The 21223-nt window shown below is 46.2% G+C and overlaps 1 protein-coding gene across 1 annotated transcript in view; it reads right to left on the reverse strand.

The window, feature by feature from the left end:
• Window positions 1–21223, reverse strand: part of MUS81 (MUS81 structure-specific endonuclease subunit) — a 261421-nt gene that overhangs the window by 15903 nt on the left and 224295 nt on the right. The window contains exon 21 of the mRNA XM_030219968.1: window positions 17308–17411. Coding sequence (XP_030075828.1) covers window positions 17308–17411 — 104 coding nt within the window. The remainder of the gene's footprint in view (window positions 1–17307; window positions 17412–21223) is intronic.

Raw genomic sequence — 21223 nt, forward strand, 5'->3', positions numbered from 1 at the left:
ACCATAACACAGATGGAATACCTTCCTTGCCTCCATTCTCTCAGAGGCATGGGGACCACCGCTTCCAACAAAGGCAACCAATGTGTGGAATGGACTGCCTCTCTTTTCAGAGGCAATTAGCAGGTGGATTCCATAAAACTGAAAGGAGCCAGCAAACTCGAAAGCATAACCTCCAGGAGCTACTGGTCCAAATTAATCTTGGACCATTTCTGGTAAAACTGCCTACCCACTCCACCAGTGAAAGGGCTTACAAATCTTCATTGAGGCCCTTGCCTGGGCAGTGTAGGAGTATATACTGCTCATACCTGTTTGTGTGCATGAAGTCTGCATTAGCCTAACCTAGGCATATTTTCTGCATCATAACCATACTGTTATGGATTCCTTTGTGCACTGCATTTTGACCTGTCTTCCAAGAACTGGTATTTTCCAAGAATGTGTTGTTTGTGTGAAAGAACTGTTTGCAGTCTTCAGCCTCCTGTGAGAAGTTTGGGGGAAGAGATATTCAGAGAAGAAACAGAGCTGGTTAGCAACCATGTTAGTGAACCATCCCGTACCAGTTAGATAACGACTACAATCCTGGTCCACATTATCCAAGGTCTTACCTCATCCACTGTTCTTGTGCACACCTGGTGCATATCAGATATCATGTGACCAGCTCATGCAGAGAACTGTTTTATGTGTGATATGATGTGTAACATATAATCAGGGGGCTTGCTTGCTAAGCAGAGATACTTTAGAGGGAAAGACTAAGCTTTTGGGCTTATCAGCCACCTTTGTCTTATAGGTGTTACCTTACCATCTAACATGTAGTACCTCGAGAGCTTCAGCACTAGAGTGCTCAGAGATGTATCTAACCAGAACTACAAGTATGTGTTGTACTTAACTACCAGTACTGTCTAGCATCTCAGCTACAACTAGGATTAGCTCCTGGAGACAGACTGCTTGCAGGCAGCCTTCTACCAAGACAAAAGAAACAGATGCTGTGGAAGTGAGGTATCCTATCCAATGACCTTGGGCAATCGGTTAAGGCTGATCCAGGAACCAGCTGTGAGACATCGGCTTGGAGTCCAGGAGGGGTGAGAGATCTGACACAACAGGGGAGCCAAGGACCCATCCATGTGTATTCCACAACTCAGTTGAGGACAGTGGTGTCCTTCCTACGGTCCAGGGTTAGACAGAAAGTATTGCTAAGTTTTCAAGTGTGATTCAGGACCTTTGGGGCATGGTTCCTTAGGTTACTGGTGTTTGTTAGGAACTACTAAAACTGCTAGAAACAATTATAGCTGTGCTGCTAATTGCTACTGACAGATTGTCTTCTGATAATATTTGCTGCTAAGAATTGCCAACTGCTTGTCATACCAATATGCATATCTTTCCATTTTACCAATAAATTGTAAAATTGTATATACAAATATGCATGTATGTATGTTGCCAGCAAACCATAGTAAGGACCTAATCTTTGTTTTGGGACCACCTAAGGGCACAATCATACTCCAAATAGACAAGACAAGCTATCTCTAACCAGAGTAATTATTAGCTAATTAGCTTATCAGTTATTTACCTTACTGGCCCCACAGCAGTATTTAAAAAGTCCCAAAGAGGTCCTCTGTCCTGAAGGGATTTAAGAGGACTGCAGGACCTATATTGGGGAAGTCTCAGAACTTTGGACTTTCCCAAATCCTTCACAATCTTCTCTAAGCTAAACAACAGCCTGTTTGAAAAGGTAGTTGGTTCAACTAAGTGATCAACACTACATCCACTGACCAATTTCATACATACAACCAGCTCTGAACTGTCACTACTTTGGCCATATTCTTTGCTGAGGTCCTGAGTAGATTATACAAGGCCAACCCTGCATTCAGATGAGCTGCTTTCTGCTTGCTCCTGCCCTACAGTTCTCAAGGGAAGGCTACTAGGTTCAATGCAGACAGACTCTGGAGATGTCTCTTCTCCCCCCCCCCCCCCCCCCCCCAAAGACTGCCACCTGTAGGGCTATGGTTGAAACCTCAATTCTCCTATCCTGTGGATCCTTGACAGATGATCTTTCCTCCATCAGGAGTTTTCCTGGTAATTAATGAAACCAAAACATCCACTTTTAGGCAGCTGAAGCTTCTCCTTTTTCACCGGTATAAGGTACAGCCTAGCTACAGGCCTCCTCATATTGAGCACCACATGAAGAGTTTCCCTCTCTGCTGAGACCATATCCTTAATTGCCGACTAGATCAGAAAGGCCTTACTGTAGGCTTCTGAATTCCTTCCAGCAACAGATCGTTTGACAGACCCTGCTCTGCTGGATATGCCTCCAAGATGCTAAGCACTGCCAGGAGCTAGGTGATCAGGGAAGAAAAATTCATCCCTCTTAAAGATATGCACAACTGTCACATTATCTCTGGCTGTAAATCTCACCCAGCATCTCTGGCGGACCTGAAGGAACCCCAGGAACCTCGACATCCTGATCCTTGTCTTGTGTCCATCCACTTAGGCCCCTGAATGCTATGGAAATACTGAGGGGCCCCTGCAGGGAAGGTCATACAGTTCCTCTTTTCATCAAGCTGAAGGCCCAATGTATCTACATTACAAACTCGGGGGAGAAACACACTTCTACTGATCCACAAACAGTTGTCCCCCTAGTCATCCATCCCCAAGGAAGACTCTTCCAGGCAGTTCATAGGAAGAGAAGGAGGAGAGAAAGTGGTGGCCATACCATGTGGATCCCCAATATTGTACCTGTTCCTGCCATTAGGCTGGTATCCTTGGCTCCTTCCAAAGACACCTGTAAGGAGTTGACCTTGGAAATTACTTCCATGGATCTGTCTTTGCTTTCCAGGGGACCTCTCAGCCTTCTGCTGCCTGTGCTGTCTCCATTTCTTCACAGCTGCATTAAAGCCTTGCCGCACAGAAACTGCTATGGCAGTGGCTGGGCCACATAGTGCTTGACTACACTCAATGGCTCCAAGATGGGTCCTCCCTGCAGCCCAATCAAACTTATCATGGCCTGCCACTGCAGGTTCCTCCCACCAGAGTTGATTTTCCAAAGGCTGGGTGTTTCTCCAAAGATAGTGCTATGGATTCAGACACCAACAGGTTTTACACTTCTAGAGACTCAATGCAGTGACAACTGAGACCAGTTTCTCTTAGTTGGATCTTCTTGCGCCCCTAGGCATTCCTAGGGCTCCATATTCAGTCAGCCTGTCCTTCTGACTGCATCAGTATACTACTCTATCATCTGCTGGAGATAGAGAAATATTGAATGTCTGAGGTCTGTACAGGTCCCTGTATGGGGTGGTGTCATCACACCAATTGTTCTCTGTCCCCATCTGCTGGCAGTCTCCTCTCTTACTTCTCTCTTCCTAACTTGGGTCTCAGTACACCATCAGTGAACGTGCATCTTAGCAACACTGCAGTTTATCACTATAACTGGTGGAACCCCCATGAACTGATAGAACACAAAATCTCCAGTTGGACCACCACCCTTGACACAGAGTAGCATTAAGATCCTAATGCAACTGATAAATCCTCCATCTGAAAAGATGGAGTTTGCACACCTCAAGTATAACTTGCAAAGTACTGTTCCTTGTGGCAGTTACTTTAGAGAAGAGATTTAATGTATTACATGCTTTCATCCATTCCTCTCTGTATCTTCAAATTTTCATATTAAAAAATCCATAATCCTTTCAACGTTCTTCCCCAAACTACATTCAAATGAAACAGAACAAGTTTTATATGCCCCAGGCTGCAGAACACCACTATCAACTTGTATATTCCCCCTAAACCTACCTCTCCTCTCCCCCCTTTCTCTATTTCTGTGGATGGCACTCTCATTCTCCCTGTCTCATCAGCTCGTAACCTTGGGGTCACCTTTGACTCCTCTCTCTCCTTCTCTGCTCATATTCAACAGATTGCCAAAACCTGTCGTTTCTTTCTGTATAACATTAGCAAAATCCGTCCCTTCATCTCTGAGCACTCTACCAGAACCCTTATCCACACTCTTATCACCTCTCGTCTTGATTATTGTAACCTGCTTCTCACCGGCCTCCCTCTTAGCCATCTCTCTCCTCTTCAATCAATCCAAAATTCTGGTGCACGACTCATTTTCCGCCAAAGTCGCTATGCTCGCATTAGCCCCCTCCTTAAATCACTTCATTGGCTCCCTATCCGTTTCCGTATTCAGTTCAAGCTTCTCTTATTGACCTATAAATGTATTCATTCTGCCGCTCCCCAGTACCTCTCCACTCTTGTCTCTCCATACACCCCCCCCCCCCAGGGTACTCCGTTCTGTAGATAAATCTCTCTTATCCGTCCCCTTCTCCAGTACTGCTAATTCTAGATTCCGTTCCTTTTGTCTTGCAGCACCTCATGCCTGGAATAGACTTCCCAAGCCTGTGCGTCTAGCCCCGTCTTTGGCCGTTTTCAAGTCCAAACTTAAAGCCCACCTCTTTACCACTGCTTTTGACTCCTAACTACTACTCACTTGCCCTGTCCTTTAACCTCACCTTTTATTCCCTTACCCTTAATTGTTCTGTCTGTTTACCTGTCTTATCTAGATTGTAAGCTCTTTGAGCAGGGACTGTCTTTTTATGTATGGTGTACAGCGCTGCGTATGCCTTGTAGCGCTATAGAAATGATAAATAGTAGTAGACCTACCAACCAGGAATGCTAAAAAATCATCTCGCACATTCCTTAATCTTCATTTCCCTAGCTGCAAAGGTCTAAAAGGTCTAAAATACAAATTAATGCACGCATCAACTTTTTCCCTATATGAGCACGCAATTCTGGAATGCATTGCCACGCAACCTAAAAGCGACCTATGAACTGACCAACTTCCGTAAACTACTAAAGACCCATCTCTTCGACAAGATATACCACAAAGATCAAATCATGTGATACTCTTGCATATTTTCAGAAATGTCTACAATGCCTTCTATTACTATCATGTATTCCATTACCATGCAATCCAACATCCTTCTGTAACACCAAATGCCTATTCTCTTTTCATTTCCATTATCCATGATGTTTTGTAAGCCACACTGCACCTGCAAAGAGGTGGGAAAATGTGGGATACAAGTGCAATAAATAATAATAGTATATTCATTTCCAACTAGAAGACAGCCCTGCAGGCTACCTTAAAGATTATGTTGTATCACATTACAACTACCGCTGTATCTATTGCACATCTTTATTCTCTATCAGTAGAAGAAATATGTAGAGTTGTAATGTGGTCATCAGTGCACACTTTCACTACTGTTTTGATATGTCCACAAGAGACTGTTCTTGTAGTCAAGCAGTGTTTCACATTCTGTTTAATTGATCTATGCACTAACTCCCACAAAAAAGGGTTGGTAGTCTTGTACTTTATATGAAAATCAAGGACTATGAGCATGTTATGGATGAATTAGTGGGCATCATTAGGAAAGGAATACAGAATGAAACAAAGTCATAACCAGTGTCCCCAGTATCCCCTTGTCTTTGTTCTTTTTTTTTTTTTTTTGATTTATTAAGCATTTCGTAAACAATACATTACAAACTCAGTTCAGTACAATACAATATTCTTCATACACTATGAGTCTGACATTGAGTAACTAACTACAAATTGCTCCAACTTGAACGAATGCTAATACAGTTACCTATTATATTTCAAAGTTTTTGTCAATTTTTTTGTTATGTGAGTTCGAACACCCCCCCTCCCGTCTTCCCTTCCCATGTCATAAATACATTTATTATCCAGAGCACTTTGTTAAAAAGGGTTCCCACACCCTTTTCCATTGAGATAGGATTTTCCTTTTCGCAGCAGTCAATCTCTCCATCTCACAAATATAGCGCACTTTGGTGAGCCAACCCGCCATTGAGGGCACCTGCGGCGTTTTCCAGTTCTTGGCCAAGTGTACTCGAGCCACTTGTAGGGAATTCCGCACCAAAAACCACTGATCAGATGTAATGCCCTCTGGGCGCTTCCCAAGCAAAAAGATCATAGGATGCCACTGCACAGACTGGTCTACCCACGCCTGAAGCCTTGAACGCACACCTCTCCAGTAGGCCTGTGCTTTAGGGCACGACCACCAGATGTGTCCCATAGTTCCCTCCTCCCCACAGTTCCGCCAGCACCGTTTTGACGTCTGAGCAAACGTGATGTAATCTGACCGGTGTCAAATACCATCTGTAAAAAACTTTTATAGTGTTCTCTTGCATAGCCACTGATAAGGAGGATTTTAACAACCCCTTTTCCAAAGCGTCGGTCTCTGCGAGGGTAAACTGTAACTCCTGCTCCCACCTTGTTCTATGTAAGAGGGACGGTTTTGAACATGTCACTAGGTAGGTGTACAAATAAGATATCATTCTTCTCGTACCCCTCAAATTCACACACACCTCTTCCATCGGATGTATATCCCTTCTCAGGCATCCAATATAATCTTGCCCTTTCAAAAAGTGGTGAAGCTGTAAGTAGGCATATCGATCCCCAGGTCGGAGCCCAAAATCTGCCACCAGCGTATCAAAAGACACGATGGTCTTTCCCACATGTAGCTGTCCAAACATGTCTAATCCTGAGTCTGCCCACCTGCAAAAAGTAGTAATTCCTATACCAGGCTTAAACAAGGGATTGTCCACTATCGGGCCCAGTCCGGACACCGGTGGTTGCCTCTCCGGGAACATTTAATCCCAATAGTAGAAAGTGGCCTGTACTGTGGATGGAAACCTATCCACCCTTCCTCTGTGCTTACTCTCCAACCACATTAGATGTCCTAGCTTTCGAGAGCCCACTAAAGCTTGTTCAATGACTACCAACAACTTGTGATCCTCCTTTCTGAACCAATCTACCGCCGCCAGGGCCTGCGCTGCGCAGTAATACCAGAGCAGATTGGGCACCCCCAGCCCTCCCGTGCGTCTACTCTTGTTTAAAAGGGCACGGGGCAGCCGTGGTCTCCTCTGGTTCCACACAAAGCGGATCAACATGTCTTGCAGACCCGACAGAAAGGGTCTAGCCAACCGCAAGGGGAGGACCTGGAACAGGTACAAAAAACGAGGTAAAATGTTCATTTTAATCGCCGCTATCCTCCCGAACCAGGATAAGCCCATGGATATCTATCGGTCTAGATCCCTCTGCACCTCCCGCTTGAGTGCCGGGTAATTGACCGCAAACAACTCAGACAACTTGCCAGGAAGCCTCACCCCAAGATAACTCAATGCACTCCCCTCCTACTTAAAAGAAAAGGACGTCTTCAATGTGTCCATCAAGCTCGGCGGTACCCCTACCGCCAAGCCTGTGGATTTACTGGCATTTAGTTTATAACCAGATACCCGTGCATACTCCTCTATCACCTTCATTAGATTAGGAAGAGAGACTAATGGACAGGGCCGTGCCAAGGGTCTGTGGCGCCCCCCCCCCCCCCCCCCCCCCCCCCCCCCCCCGCAGACAAGCGGTTGGAGCGCGCGGGCGCCCCCCCCCCCCCCGTGAAGATGATCGCTGTCCTCTCTCCCCTGCCCTCCCGCTCCCATGTCCCAACTGCCCGCCCTCTTCTCCCCCCAACAAAATCTCTTTTAAATTTACCTCCGTCCAGCTGGCAGGGCAGCGAAGGCGCAGCATCAGTGAAGGAGGCGGCGCTCCTGACGTCTCTATTAGTCTTCCCTTCGCTCAATGTCCCGCCTTCTTCTGACGTCATTTCTGATGTCAGAAGAAGGCGGGACATTGAGCGAAGGGAAGATTAGTAGAGACGTCGGGAGCGCCGCCTCCTTCACTGACGCTGCGCCTTCCCTCCCTGCCAGCCAGACGGAGGTAAATTTAAAAGAGATTTTGTTGGGGGGAGAAGAGGGCGGGCAGTTGGGACATGGGAGTGGGAGGGCGAGGCAAGCATGGCGCGGCGGGGCGCCCCCCAGAGGACGGCGCCCCCCTGCCACGCTTACCTCGCTTACCGCATTGGCACGGCCCTGCTAATGGGTTTGTTAAGAACAGGAGAACGTCATCTGCAAATAGTGCAATTTTATATTCACGCTCTCCCACCCTTACTCCGGCAATATCATTTTCTCTAATCGCCTCTGCCAGGGGTTCCATTGCCAAGGCTAACAGCAAAGGGGGCAACAAGCACCCCTGTCGTGTTCCCCGACCCAGCGTAAATGCCTCAGAATTCCCTCCATTTACTCGAACACAGGCTTTCGGCAAGGAGTACAGTGCCTGAATTCAGGCTCTGTATTGCTGGCCCACTCCCGCTCTATGCATTACCTTATCCAAGTAGCCCCAGAGTACCCGATCAAACGCCTTTTCTGCGTCTAATCCAAGAAGCACCACTGGTCTGGCTTTTGTCTGAGCTGTGTATATAAGGTCCACCATTCTCCGGATGTTGTCCATAGCCTGACGTCTGGCTACAAAGCCCGCCTGGTCTGGGTGAATTAAACTAGGGAGCACCTTCCCCAAGCGGTTCGCCAGAACCTTTGCCAATATTTTAACGTCTGAGTTAAGTATTGAGATGGGTCGATACGAGGAACACTCAGTTTTATCCTTGCCAGGTTTTGGTATCACGACCACCCACGCCTCCATCATTGTCTGAGGAAGGGGTGCCCCCTCTCTCACCGAGTTAATAATCATCGTCAGGTAAGGTGCCAAGTTCCCCACATATGCCTTAAAGAACTCGTTCGTATAACCATCTAAGCCTGGCACCTTTCCTGTCGGCAGCTCTTTTATAACCCGAATGACCTCATCCACCCTCACTGGTTTGTCAAGTTCCCCTCTCTGTGTTTCAGACAAAGTCGGCAAGCCCCTGCCCACCAAATAGCCCTGTATGTCCCCAGTCTGTACAGCAGCATCCTCCTTGTATAGGGTCTCGTAGTATTGGGCAAAACATTCCCTGATCTGTGTGGACTTTTGGACCACAGCCCCCTTGGCATCTCTCACCCTTAAAATATACCACTCTGATCTCATCTTTCTCAGCTTAGCAGCCAGCAGCCTGCCCGGTTTGTTGTTGCACTCATAGTAATTCTGTTTTACCCTTTCATGGACAAATTTCAAACTGTCCTCATGCAGAGAAGCAATCTCCAATCTCACCTCTTGTAGTTTACGGTAATCAGTCACAGAACCAGATATCTTGTACTTGGCCTCCAAAGCCCCCACCCTTTCCATACATTGAAGCAATCTTGTCTTATGGGCCCTGGCCTTCTGACCTGCACGTCTGATAAAGTACCCTCTTGATACAGCCTTAAAGGCGTCCCACACCATCCCCAGTGACGGTCTTGAGTCCATGTTAATATCAAAGTACTCTTTTAAGACTGGGACAAAACCAGCCACAATTTCTGGATCTTGTAGCAAACTGTTGTTGAAGGTCCATCTGTTTTCTCTCACCTCCTCCCGTAGGGAAGGAATGACAATCCAAGCTGGGGCATGGTCTGAAATGGTGATGGGAGCTATACCAGATTCCACCCCCCACCCCCCAGACATTGTTTTATCAAGAAAAATATAATCCAGTCTGGAATAGGAGAGATGCACAGGGGAGTAGTAGGTATAGTCCCACCCTCTGTAATGTCCCAGTCTCCACACATCATACACACCCATTTCATCTACAAAATTTTTCAAACCTCGAGTTTCTACAGTCCAGTGGAGCAGGCGGGGCCGATCTATCAAGCCCTGGTTGCATAGTAGCATTAAAGTCCCCTGCCACCAGCACCTTGCCTCTGGCAAAAGCCTGCAGCTCTCTCAGGAGACGCAAGAAGAAACGTTCCTGCTCCTCATTTGGTGCATAGACACTGCCCAAGCTGTATTCCTTCTGCTCCAACAAAACATGTAGAAAAATAAATCTACCCTCTCTGTCCCTCCTCCAGTGCAATATCTGCACCTGAACATCTTTGTGGAACATTATAGCCACCCCCTTTTTTCCCCCCTTCACATCTGATGCACAAGCCACCTGCGGGTACTGCTTAGAGGACAACAGTCCTTCATATTTCTGTAAAAGGTGAGTTTCTTGAAAGAAAACCACGTGTGGCTTCATCAGACACATTTCATTCATTAAAGCATGACTTTTGTATGGAGAGTTTAATCTAATATAATAAAACGCACCCTCAACGTTCTGAGGACAACGTTCTGAAGCCATGAAGCCATCTGACGTCACTCCCAGGCTGAAGGGTTCGTGGATTCGTGGTGTGAAGCCTTCAAGCCAGCCAGCCGTCTCTGCCCCGCCCTCGCGTCAAATGTCATGACGTCGAGGGCGGAAAAAAAACCCCAAACAAATCCAGCAGCGAAGCGTCAGGGAAGGAGGCGGCGCTCCCGACGTCTAGCCTTCCCTTCGCTGTGTTCCGCCTTCTTCTGACGTCAAGGATGACGTCAAAAGAAGGCGGAACACAGCGAAGGGAAAGCTAGACGTCGGGAGCGCCGCCTCCTTCCCTGACGCTTCGCTGCCGGAACCGCCACGGAGGTAAATTTAAAAAGAAGAAAAAAACCAAAAAGGGATGTTGGGGGGAGAAAAGAGGGTGGCCAGTAAAGAAGAACAATGGGAGCGGGAGGGCAGGGGAGAAACGACAGCATGGATGCGAAGGGGGGGGGCATGGATGCAAAGGGGGGGGGGGGAAGAGGGCGGCCCAGGCTGGGACATGGGAGAGAGAGGAGCATGGATGCGAGGGGGGGTCATGGAAGGGAGAGAGGGGACTTGCTGGAAAAGGATGAATGGAGGCGGCAAGGGACAGAGGAGCATGGATGGGCATGGATTGGGAGGGCAGGGCTCAGGGAGAGAGGGGAATTGCTGGAAAGGGATGAATGGAGGGGCCAGGTGACAGAGGAGCATGGATGGGCATGGATTGGAAGGGCAGGACTCAGGGAGAGGGGAATTGCTGGATAAGGATGAATGGAGGGGACAGATGGGCATGGATGGATATGGATTGCAGGGCAGGCCTCAGGGAGAGAGGGGAATTGCTGGATAGGGATGAATGGAGAGAGCAGGTGACAGAGGAACATGGATGGGCATGGATTGGGAGGGCAGGGCTCAGGGAGAGAGGGGAATTGCTGGAAAGGGATGAATGGAGGGGGCAGGGGACAGGAGCATGGATGGGCATGGATTGGGAGGGCAGGGCTCATGGAGAGAGGGGAATTGCTGGATAGGGATGAATGGAGGGGACAGATGGGCATGGATGGATATGGATTGCAGGGCAGGCCTCAGGGAGAGAGGGGAATTGCTGGATAGGGATGAATGGAGGGGACAGGTGACAGAGGAGCATGGATGGGCATGGATTGGGAGGGCAGGGCTCAGGGAGAGAGGGGAACTGCTGGAAAAGGATTAATGGAGGGGGCAGGGGACAGATGGGCATGGATTGGGAGGGCAGGGCTCACACTCTCTCTCTCATATACAATGTCTTTCTGACTCTCACTCTCACACACTCTGTCTCACACTGTATCACATTCACTCTCTATGTGCCACACAGTCACTCACACACTCGCTTGGTCTCATACACTCACTCTCACAGAGAATCTGTGTCTCACACACACTCTCTCTCTCACCCACACACACACACTCTCTCTCACACTGTGTCTCACATACACACTTGCATACACTCTCATTCTCACACACACACTCTCACAAACACACTCACACCCAGACTCACTCTCTCTCTCACACACTCACACTTTCACTCTGACTCTCAAACAGTCACTCTCACATACACTCTCCCAAACATACACACTCCGAGGAAAACCTTGCTAGCGCCCGTTTCATTTGTATCAGAAACGGGCCTTTTTTACTAGTCCCTTTATATTATAAGTAAGAAATTTAAGATCTGCCATCTACTCATCTCTGGTACAACCAAACTTTTGATGGAAGACGCCTATCCGTCCCAGACCTCCCCCCCTACTTCCTACCCTCCTACCCCCATCCCCCTGCTATACCCCACCCTGCCCACTCTCCACCAACCACCAACCAGTGCCATAGAACACTACTTGGGAACAAGAAGAATATAACCTCACTAGCCAAACCTTGACAACAATAATTATAACGAAAATTAACTTAACACCCCAGTCCCCCCTCCCCGCAGTCACCTCCCTCCCCCAAACATTTACATTCACAGATTCCTCCCTCACCATCCCTTTCATTAAGTCCTTCATGCCTCCTCTCCCATCTAAGTCTCTGTCCATAGCCCCCGTCAGGATAATTAGTCCCAGATCCTGTGTTCTCACCAACCAATTCAGTCCAGCAGTCTCTCAGGTCTTGGGCCTCATGTTCTTGGCCTCTTTCTCCACTCGTTTCCATCTCTGAATCCGGGCTTTCGTAGAGGGTGCTATCTCCACCGGCAGGGCTGCCGTCGGCGCCAAACCCGCTTCATACAGTTGTTTCCACACTGCTCCCACACTGCGGCACCACTGCTGCTCCCCATTAATCTCGAAACATAGAGCAAACGGGAAGGCCCACCTGTAGGGTCTCTTCTCTTTGGTCAGGATCTCTATGACCGGTTTCATAGCTCTCCTCTGGCTCAAAGTAAACAGAGAAAGGTCCTGGTATATTGCCACACGTGCCCCCTTAAACTCCAGGTTAGGGTTTTGTTGGGCTTTTTGCCAGATCGGGTCTTTGCAGGCGTATGTACTAAACCGCACCACAATGTCTCGCGGCCTATTTTTTCTAGCTTTGCCCAGCGCGCGGTGGGCTCTTTCAATGCCCATCTCCTGTGAGTTGAATTCAGCTCCCATCAACTGTGCGCACAGGGCTCACACCACGGTCGGTACATCCTCCCTGTCTCCGTTCTCCTGGACTCCTCGGAACCGGAGGTTTTGTCTGTGCCCCCGATTCTCGAGGTCGTCCAGCTTGTATTGGAAGTCCTCCGCCTGCTCTCCCATTTTTTGTAGAAGCCTTTCCACTTCCTTGTTTTTCTCCTGCTGCTCATCTGCCCGCTCTTCTAGGGTCTCTACCCTGCCTCCCAGCTCTCGCAGGTCTGCATTTAAGGCGTCCACGTGCTCCAGGATCTCCTCCTTTGAGGCAAGGATTTCAGCCCTAATCGTTTCCAGGCATTTAGTTAGGTCCTGCGGCAGAGCTTGCACGGGGGTAGAGTCTCCATGCTCCTCGCGGGATGAAGTCAATCCCAATTCCGACAGCCTTCGCGGTTTCAGGGACGTGTGGAGAGCTGGGCCGTGCTCCGTTTGTCTCCCTGAGAGTCACTCGCTTTCCCGCTGTGGCGCGCCGCTTTTTTTGCTCATCTTGCAGTCCTGGTACTGTCGCCTATAATTTGCAGTCCTTTCGTACTCTGTAATAGGATTTTCAACTTGGATGGCACATAATTGAAGGTGGGATAGCGCGGAGCTCCGGGACTAGGCTGCCATTCAGCCTTGTGACGTCACTTCCTCCCGTCTTTGTTCTTTTTTAAAGAATAAACAATCAATTCACATCCATCCATTCTATTCTACTCTGAATTTTGAAGACTATGCTACTCAGAATTTTGGTCTTCAAAATTCTGAGTAGAATGGAATGGGTGGATGTGAATTGATTGTTTACTCTTTACTTTTAGAAATGAATAGGAGAAAATATTTTTTCACTTAACAAATAGTTAAGCTCTGGATCTTGTTACCGGAGGATGTGGTAACAGCAGTTAGCGTATCTAGCTTTAAAAAAAGGTTTGGACAAATAGGAAAAGCCACTACTTATCCCTGAAGTCAGTAGAATGGAATCTTTCTACTCTTTGAGATTTAGCCAGGTACTTTGTGATCTGGATTGACTACTTTTTGAAGCAGGATATTAGGCTAGATGAACCATCAGTCAGACCCAGTATGGCTATTCTTATGTTGTTATGACTTTACCTCCACAGGAATTTGTCCAAATCTTTTTTTAAATACCTTTACCACCTCTGCCAACGAATTCCAGAATCTACGTATGCATTGAGAGGGGAAAATAATTTCTCCTATTTGTTTTAAAAGAATTCCTGTGTAACTTCATGGTGTATCCCCTAGTCTTTGTACTTTTTGAAAAGAGTAATCAAGTGGGTATATCAAGAGTAATCAAGAAGTCCTCTCTTCTCCAAGCTGAACAGCCCTAACCTCTTAAGCCTTTCCTCATACGTGATCATCTCTGGGAAAACATCAGAGAAGAGAGGAGTTCCATCCCTTACTCATTTTGGTTGCCCTTCTTTGAATCTTTTCTAATTCCGTTATATAAATATTTTCTTTTCTAGATACAGAAACCAGAATACTCAAGGTGAGGTCACACCATGGAGCAATACAGAACTATTATAATATTCTTTGACTTATTTTCTATCCCTTTCCTAATAATTCCCAACATTCTATTTGCTTTTTTTGGTTGATGTCGCACACCGAGCAGAAGGTTCAATGTATGGTCCACGATGGGTAATGACTCCTAATGTGGAACCTAGCATCAAGTAACTATAAGCACATAAGCACCGCCATACTGGGAAAAGACCAAGGGTCCATCAAGCCCAGCATCCTGTCTCCGACAGCGACCAATCCAGGCTTCAAGAACCCGGCAACCCCGCCCCCCCCCCCAAAAAAAAATATATAGATAATAATTTTTTAATAATGTTCAATGGACTTTTCCTTTAGGAATCTGTCCAAACACCCCTTAAACTCTGTAAGGCCAGCTGCTGTCACTACGTTCTCCGGCAATGAGTTCCAGAGTCCAACTACACGCTGAGTAAAGAAAAACTTTCTCCTATTTGTTTTAAATCTACCATATTCTAGCTTCATCTTGTGTCCCCTGGTTCTATTATTGTTTGAAAGTGTAAACAAATGCTTCACATCTGTCCGCTCTACTCCACTCATTATCTTGTAGACTTCTATCATATCACCTCTCAGCTGCCTTTTCTCCAAGCTGAAGCGCCCTAACCTTCTTCCCAATATGCATCATTTTGCATTTGTCGACATTAAATTTCATCTGCCATTTCTTGAGATTCTTCTGCAATTTCTCTCTGCATGTGTTCTAACAACTTTGAATAGTTTTAAGTGATCTGCAAATTTAATCAACTCACTCGTTGTTTCCATTTCCAGCTCATTTATAAATAGGTTAAACAGCATTGGTCCCAGTACAGATCCCTGGAGCTCTCCACTATTTACCTTCCTCCATGGACAGAAATGGCTATTTAACCCTACACCCCCCCCCCCCCCCCCCCCGTTTTCTCTCTTTTAATCAGTTCCTTATCCATAACAGAACATTGTCTCCTATCCCATAGCTTTTTTAATTTTCTCAGGAGTCTCTCATGAGGGACTCTGTCACATGCTTTCTGAAAATCTTGATACATCAACCTTTATCCACCTGTTTATTCATTCCTTCCAAGAAATGAAGTAAATTAATGAGGCAAGACTTCCATTGGCTGAGTCCATTAAACCATGTTTATGTGTTCAGTAAGTTTATTCTTTATAATATATTCCTGCCAGAATTCTGCACGACTGTGGAATGCAGAATTTGTACAGAATTTAACATTTCCGCACAGAATCGGACCCCCCACCCGCCACTCAGCTGACCCTCCGCCCGCTCACCTGGCCTACTTGTGCACTCCCTGGTGGTCTAGTGGTTTCTTTGGGGGCAGGAAAGAATCCCACTCTTTCCTGCCCTGCTGCCGCCACTCTCTTGCTGGTGCCGTGCTTTTTTAAAATGGCTACTGAGCCTTCAAAAGGTAATCTCATGAGACTACCACTTGAAGTCTCGGTGGTTATTTAGAAAAAGCACGGCACTAGCAAGAGAACGGCGGCAGCAGGGCAGGAAAGAGTGGGGTTCTTTCCTGCCCCCGAAGAGGTATTCCCGCTGCAGCTCCTACTCCTCCTACCTCAGGTGAGTGCAGGGGTATCTGGAGGGAAGGAGCGGCTATAAAAAAAAGGGGGGGAGGGGAGCAGCTGTAAAAAAGTTAAAAAAAGGAAGGCAGAGGGAGGGAGTGGCTATAAAAAAAGGGGGGCATGCTGTGGGTGGCTGTTAAAAAATGGATGCTGTGGGTGGGAGAGGGTCTGCAAAAAAAAAAAAAAAAAAACTTTGTGTGCAGAATTTTGAAATTTTTTACGCAGAATTTTAATTTTTTTTAGCGCACAATTCTAGCAGGAGTAATAATAGTTTCTAGCATTTTGCCTGGCACTCACATCAAATTTCCCAGATAACCCCTGGAACTTTATTTAGGCAGTCTTGGGGAAAGCCACTGCTAATCTCTGAGGGTACGTAGCAGGTAATTTTGCTACTTTTTGGGATCCTGACAGGTACTTGTGACCTGGATTGGTCACTACCAGAAACAAGATACTGGACTTGAAGGACCTTTGGTCTGACCCAGTACAGCAATTCTCATGTTCTTATGTTACCATCTGTGTGGCTGATTCATCCTGCTTTTCAATGGACAAAGCAAAGTTGCTTATCTACAATGGGGTTCTCTATAGAAAGCAGGATAAATTAAATGCACAAACTTACCCACCTCTCTAGAAAGTCAAAATATTTCGGCTTGGCATTGACTGCTATAAGACAGTGGAAACAAAGGTGCTCACACCTGCTGAGGAGCACTGACAGAGCCTGTGTTCATGTTGTTTGGATGCCATCACCACTTGTGTGTCTGATTTATTCTGCTGTTTATGACAAACTCCCATTATTGGTGAGCAACTTCACTAACTTGCATGACACACACATTAAATAGTGTTATGTTTTTCACTATTAGTGCCAGAGAGACCTGAGAGCAGAAATGCCATGTTTTGTTCCCATCCTATTCCCCTCTTACAGGGTCAGTTCAAGGATATTAGATACCCTAGGCAAACCTCCTGCCTTGCGCTAGCTACCCACCACCCCCCTCCAAGATTTTCATAATTAAACTAAAAAAATGATTATCCCAATATCACCCATCCCAAAACAATCCTGTAAAAAAGGCACCAATAGACATCTTACATAATAAAGACAATTTCTAAGATCCATTCACCTGAGTAAATGGATACGTATCCAGGTAAAAAGAGTTATTTGAAAATTACCCACCCTTTCTGTGGGTAAAAGTACTGATGGCTCTTTCAGCTATCTGGCTGTCAGGATCTATTCTGCTTTGCAGCTGCTCTTTGCTGTCCTCATTAGCTGCCGCTCTAGGTGGCCACCTAGTTTGCCTAATGGTTAACCTGGTCCTGCGCCCTAGGCATCAAACTTGCAACAAGTTTACCTCGTTTATAGTATTTATATTTGGTCATTTTACTATTGTTAAGCTGTTAACAAAATTCTAAGTGTTAAGTTAAACTGTACCTGCTGTACACCACCTTGGGTAAATCTCTTCCTAAAAGGTGGTTAATAAATCCCAATACACAAATAAACAAACAACACTGTGAAACTCAAGAATCATTTGCCAAATCCCATCTTCTGTTCAATCAGTCTGATGAGTAGTATGGATAGTAGGATGTACCTGGCCAGTGTACTGTAGCGCTCCAGGATGGCGGCAGCTTTTTCTCCGCTGATGCCACTAATCTGCATTAGCTGACGGGCAAAGACCTCTCTCACCGTCTGGGCCTGCAGCATAGAAAAGGGGAGACATTACACTGCTATAATTATATGACCTAGAAAATCTAAGTATCTTTGGCATCCTCACAATAACTCCATAAGCACATGTACCACGGCAAAGCTGTGTCCACAACGTCCATAATGCTTCACAGTCAGTTCTTGTTTTTCATATCCCTCTCCTCCACGTTTGACTCCAGTAACCAATTTTGCAACCCAGCCACTAATGGATGGATGAAGGGAGTCAACAGTGACACCTAGGAGCCAAACTAGGTGCAAAAGTCCCACTTCTGAAGGGACTTGTAGTATGTAGCCCCCAGCCATAGACTGTCAATGAAATGTCTGGGCCATAGGAAAAGGAAAGGATAGAAAAAAAAACTGAGTGCATCCCGTTCGTTTTAAAGGTATTACCATGTAACTTCATTGAGTGTCCCCTAGACTTTGTAGTTTGTACTTTGTGAAAAAGTAAAAAAAAATTGATTCACTTTTGACATGCTGTGGTTGACTCCTGTTGTGCTGTTTTGTATGCATTTTCTCCTCCCTTTGGGGTTTCTTGTTTTTGGTAACATAGTAACATAGTAGATGACGGCAGAAAAAGACCTGCACAGTCCATCTAGTCTGCCCAACAAGATAAACTCATATGTGCTACTTTTTGTGTATACCCTACCTTGATTTGTACCTGTCCTCTTCAGGGCACAGACCGTATAAGTCTGCCCAGCACTATCCCTGCCTCCCAACCACCAGCCCCGCCTCCCACCACCGGCTCTGGCACTGACCGTATAAGTCTGCCCAGCACTATTCCCGCCTCCCAACCACCAGCCCCGCCTTCCACCACCAGCTCTGGCACAGACCGTATGTCTGCCCAGCACTATCCCTGCCTCCCAACCATCAGCCCCGCCTCCCACCACCAGCTCTGGCACAGACCGTATAAGTCTGCCCAGCACTGTTACTCAAAACAAAAAAATATATATAAAAATGGAGGTTCTGTATATTATTCTAGTGATCAGCTATTTGTTTCTTGATGCTGTGCATGTACCTGGGGTTTTTTTTTCCTATTGCTTTGTATATGCTGGTTTTATTTTTCATAAAGCCTTCCTGTTACACACACACACATACACACATAAGATCGATTCACTTTTACCATTTCTAGTCATTGTTCTTATATACCACTTCTACCCTAAAAAATGTCCCACAGCTACAAATCAATAACAGTACATCTCAAAAACTGATCTAAAATTCAAGAAAAACTATGAACTAAGATTAAGAAAACTTGATATCCTTCAAAAACTTTTCAAAATAAAATGTCCTCAAACTTGTATGAAACAAAAAATAGAATCAATTTTTCTAATTACTTCCAGTAGAATGTTCCATGTTGACATCACCATACAAGAAAAAGATTCAAGTATCTTTTTAAAACGAATTGCTTTAAAAGAAAGAAACATAAGCATGGAGTTCTGAGCCCGACTTCAAGTTAACTTGCTAGAGAAAAAAACTTACTAGTGAAATAAACTCTTCTGGTATATCCCCTTGAAACATTTTTAAAACAAAACAAGAAATTGGTAAGGTTGTTCAATCTGACCCTTATGGTAAATTGGTGCTGGGTGGTGATTTTAATGCGTCTTTTGAACCAACTTTGGATAAGTCTGGGGCGGTGTTGGATACAGACGTCAAGAATTCAAAGGCTCTGGTTGAGCTAGCACGTTCATTAGGTGTGTGTGATGTGTGGAGATTACATCATCCTAGAGATCGGATTATTCTTTCTATTGTCATTCTCACGACTCCTACTCTCGTATTGATCATCTATTATTTGATATTTCTATGATTCAGGGAAGTTGTCAGCCAGGTATTGGTCCCATTACTATTTCAGATCATGCCCCCAACCTGGGTAAGGATTTTGTCCTTGTGTGAGGAAAATAAGGATAGTAGGTGGACGTTAAATGTTTCTTTGCTGAAGGACGAAAAGCTTTTGGCTGGATATCGAGCACATTTGATGAAATATCTTGAGATTAATTTGAATTTGGGTCCATCCTTGGGGACTGTCTGGGATGCTTTAAAGGCTGTAACGCGAGTTTTTTTCTTAAAACAGGCTAGTATCCAGGCTCGAGCTAGGCGAAAGGAAGTTGCAGATTGTCTCTCTCAGCTGTCTCGTTTGGAGGGCCTTCACAAGGCCTCTCAGTCGATATCTGTCTTGAGGCAGATACAAGCTCTGCGGCTGCGACTGGATAATATTTATTCGGAGCAATTGCAGTTTATTCGTGGTCAACAACAGCAGCTGCATTATTTCAATCATAATAAACCAAGTCATTTATTGGCCCTTAGATTGAGGCAGTGAAGATTCGATCGTACTATTCTTAGGATTAGGGATGGTAATAAAGTGTAGATACATACCTCTAGCAGATATTCTCCGAGGACAGCAGGCTGATTGTTCTCACGATTGGGTCGTCGTCCGCGACGGCCCAGGAGACCGGCAAAATTTTTGACAGCAAAAACAAAGAACTCTCGAGAACGCTCCACCACGCGGGCTGAACACAGCTCGCATGCGCAAACGGCTTCCCGCCCGCGACACAAGCGTGCCCTCTCAGTTCAATAAAAAGCAAAAACAGAGAATAGAACAACTCCAAGGGGGAAGAGGGAGGGTTTGAGAGAACAATCAGCCTGCTGTCCTCGGAGAATACCTGCTACTGGTATATATCTACACTTTCTCCAAGGACAAGCAGGCTGCTTGTTCTCACGATTGGGATATTCCCAGCACCCCAGGCTCACTCAAAACAATGAACATTGGTCAATTGGGCCTCGCAACGGTGAGGACAAAACATAGATAGACCCGAAACCAAAATCAACTAACTGAGAGTGCAGCCTGGAAAAGAACAAAAATGGGCCTGGGGGGGGGGGGGGGGGGGGGAGGGGTGGAGTTGGATTCTAAATCCCAAACAGATTCTGCAGCACTGACTGCCCGAACCGACTGTTGCGTCGGGTATCCTGCTGAAGGCAGTAGTGGGATGTGAATGTGTGGACTGATGACCACGTTGCAGCCTTGCAAATCTCTTCAATCAAAGCTGACTTTAAGTGAGCCACTGACGCAGCCATGGCTCTGACATTGTGAGTGACATGGCCCTCTAGAGTCAACCCAGCTTGGGCATAAGTGAAGGAAATGCAATCTGCTAGCCAATTGGAGATTGTGTGTTTCCTGATGGCGACTCCCCTCCTGTTGGGATTGAAAGAAGCAAACAATTGGGCGGACTGTCTGTAGGGCTTTGTCCGCTCCACGTAAAAGGCCAATGCTCTCTTACAGTCCAAGGTGTGCAACTTGTCCTCACCAGGGCGGGTATGTGGTCAGGGGAAAAATGTTGGCAAGACAATTGATTGATTCAGATGGAACTCCGACACCACCTTCGGCAAGAACTTAGAGTGAGTGCGGAGGACTACTCTGTTATGATGAAACTTGATATAAGGTGCATGCACAACGAGGGCTTGGAGCTCACTGACTCTACGAGCTGAAGTAACAGCCACCAAGAAAATGGCCTTCCAGGTCAAGTACTTCAGATGGCAGGAATTCAGTGGCTCAAAAGGAGCTTTCATCAGCTGGGTGAGAACAACGTTGAGATCCCATGACACTGGTGGAGGTTTGACAGGAGGCTTTGACAAAAGCAAACCTCTCCTAAAGCGAACTACTAAAGGCTGTCCAGAGATAGGCTTACCCTCTACACATTGATGATAAGCACTAATTGCACTAAGATGAACTCTTACGGTGTTGGTCTTGAGAACAGACTCTGATAAGTGTAGAAGGTATTCAAGCAGGGTCCGTGTAGGACAAGAAAAAGGGT

The sequence above is a fragment of the Microcaecilia unicolor genome, chromosome 11 (genome assembly GCF_901765095.1).
Source record: "Microcaecilia unicolor chromosome 11, aMicUni1.1, whole genome shotgun sequence".
In the NCBI taxonomy this organism is placed as follows: Eukaryota; Metazoa; Chordata; class Amphibia; order Gymnophiona; family Siphonopidae; genus Microcaecilia; species Microcaecilia unicolor.